This window comes from Gekko japonicus, unplaced genomic scaffold, assembly GCF_001447785.1.
Source record: "Gekko japonicus isolate JY-2015 unplaced genomic scaffold, Gekko_japonicus_V1.1 scaffold3641, whole genome shotgun sequence".
Taxonomy (NCBI): domain Eukaryota; kingdom Metazoa; phylum Chordata; class Lepidosauria; order Squamata; family Gekkonidae; genus Gekko; species Gekko japonicus.
The window spans coordinates 73,934-81,137 of NW_015168768.1; the positions used below are offsets into that span (position 1 = coordinate 73,934).

General features: G+C 47.6%; 1 protein-coding gene across 1 annotated transcript in view; it reads right to left on the reverse strand.

Moving 5' to 3' along the window:
* Positions 1-7,204, reverse strand: part of PHF20L1 (PHD finger protein 20-like 1) — a 70,986-nt gene that overhangs the window by 21,041 nt on the left and 42,741 nt on the right. The window contains exons 11-12 of the mRNA XM_015415667.1: positions 5,172-5,228; positions 905-1,009 (exon numbers count right to left, since the gene is read on the reverse strand). Coding sequence (XP_015271153.1) covers positions 905-1,009; positions 5,172-5,228 — 162 coding nt within the window. The remainder of the gene's footprint in view (positions 1-904; positions 1,010-5,171; positions 5,229-7,204) is intronic.

The following is a 7,204-nucleotide window of genomic DNA, read 5'->3' on the forward strand; positions in this document are numbered from 1 at the left end:
CTGGACAATCCCCCCCCCCCATAGCTAGCAATCAAAAACAGTCCAGTGGAGCCTGAGCGGTGGGTGTTGCCTTCTGACACACTTCCGGTGATGTCAGGGGGCGTGGCATATGCAAATAAGTTATGCTAATAAGTTATGCTAATGAGCTCCTGCACCTCTTTTTCTACGAAATGACCCCTGGATGTAGTGATGGCCACAGGAATAAACAGCTTTCAAAAGGGATTAGATTCATGGAGGATAAGTCTATCAATGGCCACTAGCCATGGTGACTGAGGGGATCCTCCACATTCAGAGGCACTAAACCTCTGTATCCCAGAGCCAGGAGGCAACATCGGGGGAAGGCCTCAGCCCCTCTGCCCTCCAGAGGAGCTGGTTGGCCACTGTGTGAGACAGGACGCTGGATGAGACGGACCACTGGTCTGATCCAGCAGGGCTCTTCTGATGTTCTTATCTCTCCCTGGGTGTTTCTCAGAAGCTCAAGCGATTCACGCCAACAGCTTTTTGCTCTTTACCCGGATGCGCAAAGCAGCTCTTCCAGGGGTGAACATGCAATGCAGTGATTAAATCAATACAATGCAAGAGGGCCGACTGATCTCACAATAACATTGCTTCTCGAAAGGCATGTGCCCAAGCACTAGACCAGTGCTCCATATGCAAACCCACAACCGGCACAGCTAGCTACGTGCAACACTTTCGTACAAAGACAGGAGAGGAAAAACTCTTGTCAGTAGACTGCACTTCAGCAGAGCTGCTGAGCGTGCAGACTGCATACGAAGCAGGCAAAACTAGGTTATGACTTTATTAACAGATTTCCACAGAATTAAAAGTTCTCCATGCTATCAACTGGCTGGAACTACACCAACAACATTTTTATTGGGCTAAATCTCTTATATTCTCACTATACCGTGCTGTTTTGATTTCTTCTTTTTCTTTTTCTTCTTCTTTTGTTTTGACTTATGGTCCTTCTCCTTTCTCTCTTTTCTTTCTTTATCTTTCTCTTTCTTTTTACCTAAATTGCAATCAGCAAGGAGGTTTGTTTAAACAAAGGATATTTATTCCCCATTCTTTTTCTTTTTTTAAAATAGGCACTTTTCTCAAAATTAGGTTGACAACTTCCAGTCACCTGCCTAAAAGTGAAACAAGCGCAGTTAAATAATTAGCTAACAGCTTTGCTCCTTAAATAACCCAGAGATGGGGCAGGGAGAGCTCGTCTTGGAAACACTGAACAAAGCCGATCAGATTTACAAAAAATGTACAAGGACAATGTAGCCCTAATGACAAGAATCAATTCAGAATTGCAATCAAAGCCTATTGTTAAAATAGAGAACTGTTAATGCTAGGCAGATTCACTTTCCAGTTTCCCCATAAAGTCCCTAACACCACCAGCGGAGAAAGTTTGGGCATTCTTACTTAACAGGTATACACTGAGGCAAAAGCTAGATTTATCTAGTCTAGACTGAGTTCTTTTAGTTCCTTAGATTTTCATTGTATTTCAGAGGTAACAAGATGCATAAAGACTGGATAATCAACAGATGTGGACTGTTATGCACAATCATACTTATTAGCACTGAACTCTATTCAACCCACCATTTGTTCTACAATACAGTTTCCCCCCAACTATTTCTAAGAAGTGACAGATTGGGGGTCCCCAACGTGGTGCCCGTGGGCGCCATGGGACCCACGGACAACTTTACTGGAGCTCGCCATATACTTTTCGTAAGTGGGTGGGGCAAGGCTTCTGATTGGCCACTGATTCCCAGCAAGGCTTCTGATTGGCCACTGGAGATCTGATTGGCTTCGCAGATTTTTAAGAAGTGTTGCTTTGGCAGCAGCTGCCAACCACAGTGTTAGGATCTTCACTGTGTGACGGAAGGTAAGCTGTGGCAGCCATTCTGTGGCTGGCTCCACCTCCTGCAGTATCCATTTTGTGGCTGTGACCACTAGGGTTGCCATCCCCCCTAATGGAGGAGGGGGGTCCCCCGCGTTCGGGGACCCCAACCCAACGGTGGCCAGTTGGCCGGCAGGGGGAGCCTTACCCATGAAAAGCCCCCTCCCTCCCGACATGATGACGTCATTGCGCTGGCAACGTCGCATGGGGACTCTCTAGCATTTGGGCAAAAAAACCCTCTATGGTGACCATAGAGTTTTTTGCTCAAACACTAGAGGGTCCCCTGCTCAATGTGCCCAAAGACTCCTGGACCAAGACTGGAGCCCCCCGCCAGCAGCAAGGTCAGACCTGGCAACCCTAGCGCCCACTATGTTCTGTCAGAATTCTAATGGTGCCCACAGGCTCTAAAAGGTTGGGGACCCCGTGATAGGTTATGTAAGACAGTACAGAAAGCTTGTTTCACCTCCTGCTTCATACTCTCACAGTGCAACCCTATATAGAGTTACTCCAGTCTAAGCTCACTGATTCCAGTGCGCTCAGACGGGAGTCAACTCTACATGAAGACTGCACAGTCAACACTCCATAAGCACTAACAGTGAAATCTGTGAATCTGACCACACACCCACACTCTGATCACACCAACATTAGAGTCCTGTGATCAGTGTTCCCTCTAACCTGAGTTAGTGTGAGCTAGCTCACAGTTTTTTAACCTACGGCTCACACATTTCTGTCTTAGCTCAGGAAGGATGGCTCCAGAGCAACCTCATTTATGTAGTGACCAAATCGCTCACTCACAACTTCAATGCCAGTAGCTCACAAAGTAGGATTTTTGCTCACATGACTCCACAGCTTAGAGGGGGCATTGACTGTAATGCATTGGTGACATATCACCAATACTGAAGGAACTGCACTGACAGCCGGAGTGGATAGAGTATCAGACTAGGATCCTAGGAGACCATGGTTCGAATATCCCCATTTCTACCAGGGAAGCTCACTCGGTGACCTTGGGCCCATCAAAAACTCTCAGGCCGGTCTACCTCACAAGGCTGTTGTGAGGAAATTGAGGAGAGAACCATGTTCTAAGCTACTCTGAGTCCCAACTGGGGAGAAAATTGGGATATAAATAAATGCAAACGCACTGCCTGACAGTGAGCTTTCAAGCACTGGCTCTTTTATTTGAAGCCTAAATAACTTAGTGCTTTTAAAAGGACCTCCTCCTCCCATATAAACCAGCATAGCTGTTGAATTTCTCATCAGATCAAGGCCAAACAGCCAGCTAGAGACAGTATTCTCTCTGTGACACTGCCAGGGCTTTGGGATTGCCGCTCTACTTTTCCCTGGCATCTCCACCTCTTGAGTTTCGGGATTAAGGTTAGAAGTCTGCTTGTTGCTTTTACTGATATCATTTGCAACTGCAGTTTCTATCTTCTAAGGGCTGATGGGTGGCGGTTTCAAAACAAGTCATGATGGTTGATCACAGAATCATGGCTTGTCCTGTTTTTACTGTATGGCAAACGTTGTGAGGCAGTTGTTTTAAATCAGCAATGACTAATTCACTGGTACATTTGCACTGGTGGTTTAAAAGATTGCAAATGCTTGAGACTAGATTATCTACGGTATTTTTTTAAAAGATCTTCATCGTATATTCTCAGCTTAATAGGCTCTTCTTAGGGTGGCTTCCGAAATCAAACCTTAACACGACTACAGAAGAGCTTTATTACAAGCCCCAAATAGGAAGGGTGGAAAAAAACCACACCCTTTTCTCCATATAAAATATGCCTTTCAGTACCCTTCCTGAACAGTAAGATGCATGCACGCATAACACCCAGGACACGATGGCTGCAATTCTAAGTGTGGTGACAAAGGAGTAAGCCCCATTTTTCGGAGGGATTTACACCTCTGAGTAAACACATTTGGGACCACGCTAGGGAAATTAGTGGCAAAATTGATGCTAACACCTAGGTCTTCCTTCACTGGCCTTGCATAGCCAAGAAGATACATTGCAAAGACTGAGCAGGGGAGGGCGGGGGTTATACTCCTTTTTGGTCTCTGAGCCATTCTAGCATGTTCACTTAATGGAAGTGGAATGACCACGGAGTTAAGGACCGCTACTCTACTTTTCCTTTGCATGCTGACACACGTCTTTACCTTACAACCAAAGGCACTGGAGTCAACTGCTTCCCTGGTTCTCTCCTGCCACGCGAGCTGCAGAGGAAAGCTGGGATTCTATTGGAGCCACCTACGTTGCTAAGGATACAAACTTTCCATGGAAATTATTGCCCCTTTTTTATGTGTACTGGAAACTTAAACATACACACACACCCCTGTAGTTTCCCTCTGATTTCTATTTATTTAGAACTTGGGGGGGGGGCGCTGTGGATCAGTGGCAGAGCATCTGCTTGGCATGCAGAAGGTCCCATGTCCAATCCCTGGCATCTCCAGTAAAAAGATCCGGCAGTAGGTGAGGTGAAAGACCTCAACCTGAGACCCTTGATAGCTACTGCTAGTCTGGTGAAACAATATTGACTTTGATGGACCAAAGGTCTGATTCAGTAGAAGGCAGTTTCAGGTGTCCGTGTGTGTTCATATCTATGCCACCTCCTTAGAGTTCTGCTTGAGGTGACATTTGTTGTTGTTCAGTCGCACAGTCGAGTCCGACCCTCCGCGACCCCATGGACCAGATCACTCCAGGCCTTCTTCCGCCATCCTCTGAAGTTTGCTCAACTTCATGTTCGTTGCATCTATGACACTGTCTAACCATCTAACCATCTATGACACAATCTAACCAATTGTGACATACACAATTAAAAACACGAGTATAAATGCCAGACATTACACTTTTACAAAAATTTGTGGTCTTGACAGTCACCATAAGGGAATAAAGGCTGGTCCCTGGATGGGCCCACAGTTTAACAAACTGCCATCTTAACACCAGCTCCCCCCCCCCAAAAAAAAACCCCTCATCATATATGATGGAAAATGAACCCAAAAGGGATACTATAATCATTTTCCTGTATTCTTTGTCACTGAGATGAGTAACATTCAGAGTTGCCAGTTAGACTATCTTTGTCCAGAAACACCTTCCTTTAAAGGATGCATTTTTAAATCCAGAAACGGGGAACGGGGGGGATGAAAAAAAATAAAATCCTGGTTATCTTACAACCAGTAAGAACAGATGAACACTTACACCCATGACAGCATTACACAGGCCAAAAGACAGAAGCTGGTTTTGCTCTTGTTCTCTTTAAAACTTTAACCTTTGCTTAAATATTTGTGTCCGTACCAAGCAATGACGTGCATCTCTCCTCCGGTTTTGCTTTCTTCTCGGCTTTCGGTGTCCCTGTGGACGCAAGGAAGGACAAAGAGCCTTAGCAGTTCACAAGTTGCAACGGGGCTCGGAATCCCCCGTTTGCCAGCATTCTGTCGTGGAGGAGAGACCCATCAATGGCTTACCAGTCGTGGTGACTAAAGGAAACCTCCATATGAAGAGGCAGGAAACTTCTGTACGCTAGTGCTGGGAAGGCAACATCAGGGGAAAGCCCTTGGCCACCACGCCCAGGGCTACTGGTTGGGCCACCAGGTGAAAAGGGATGCTAGACTAGGTGGGCCACTTGTCCGATCCAACACTGCTGCTCTTCTGGCCAATTTACTAGCGAAGTGCGCCACTGAAGAAGACTATCTACTGCCCAAAGTCCAAAGCAAAAAGGGGGGGGGGGAGATCACCCATTCAGTTGTCCCACAAAAGCACCACTAGGCAAGTGGAGCTAAGAACAAAGCTTACCCATCATTCAATGTTGGGGGAAATCCCATAGGTACCATAGAGATGCACACACACAGGTAGTTCCCTCCAGCAGTGAAGTAACTATGACCTCCATTCCCCATGTGATGAGTTTTAATGTTGCACACGCACAAGGATTTGCTAAGGCTGGGCCACATGACCTCTCTCTTCCTGAAACCCATGTCCATCCCTCAAGGGTTCTTGTTAGGTTAGCCTATTTTGGAATCCTTGAGTCACAGCAGAAAAAGAATGCATGGCCCTCGTATGGCCAATGAAGCATTTCTGTACAGCTCACAGGCAGTGTTCCCTCTAAGCTGAGTTAGTGTGAGCTAGCTCACAGTTTTTTAGCCTCCAGCTCACACATTTTTGTCTTAGCTAATTTTATGCAGCAGCCAAACTACCTGCTCACAACTTTAATGCCAGTAGCTCACAAAGTAGAATTTCTGCTCACAGGACTCCACAGCTTAGAGGGAACATTGCTCACATGGATCTGCCAGAATGCTCAGGTCCTGCATGGTGCCTCCTTGCATCTTGAATGGTGGAGGCAAAATCCAAAGGGTTTTAAAGGGAACAGGAGAAAACCAGGGAGCTTCAGGTTTCACCCTGGCAGATGACTGGCTGTTAAAGCGCTCAGCTCATCCTGGGCAGATGCATCAAAGTTAGAGACCTTCAGCCTGGGTCGAAGACAGCCTCTGTTGCCAGTGAGCTTGGCAACCTCTACTGGCAGCCCCTTCCCTTTTTGGGGGGGGGGAAGCAAACCAACCAGTATCTTTTCCCCAAGGCAAAGGATCAGTCCCCGCCATGTCAGCCATTCTGAAGTGGTACCCACAGCCCGCTTTCAAAATTCCAGGACTGCCTGCAGACTAAACAAAGACAGGGGCCCTTGGTCTAGGGCAGGGGTGTCAAAGATAAGGTCCGGGGGCTGGATTGAAAACAAATCAGCCAGTATCATAATGCTCCTGTATAAATAAGTGGTGTGGCCTCATATGGAGTACTGTGGCTGCGGTCACACGGGCAGGAAAATGTGAGGGGGGGAGCGTGGCTGTTTGCCCCGGGGCAAAATAACACGCGGTTGTGCGAGCAGACATCCCGTGGAGGTCCTGTGGTAGGGGGGAGGTGCCGATCACACCACAATCCTGCGCCGCGGCAAATGGAAAGGCGGGGGGCGCCGTGGCAAACGGTTGGTTTTTTTCCCTGTACACCGATGTGTGCGCATGCCCCGTTGGCTGCTTGTGCGCATCCCAAGGACACTTGGAGAGAAAAAAACCCTTTTTGCGAGGGGACATGGGTGGGCGCCGGATGCCATGGGATTTCCACCGGAACCGCGATCACGCACCCGCCCTTGCCCCGTGGTTTCCGGAAACTAGTACCTCCGAGGTACTAGTTTTTTACCGCGCATCTTCAGAGTGAAGCCTCGGGTGAGCCACGGGAGCTCTACGCTTCCCAGATGTGGCGGTGAGATCGCGCCCGGAAAATCCACCTATCTTCCATCTCTCTAGCGTGCCTAATGCTCCGTGTGACCGCAAGCCTGTATACAG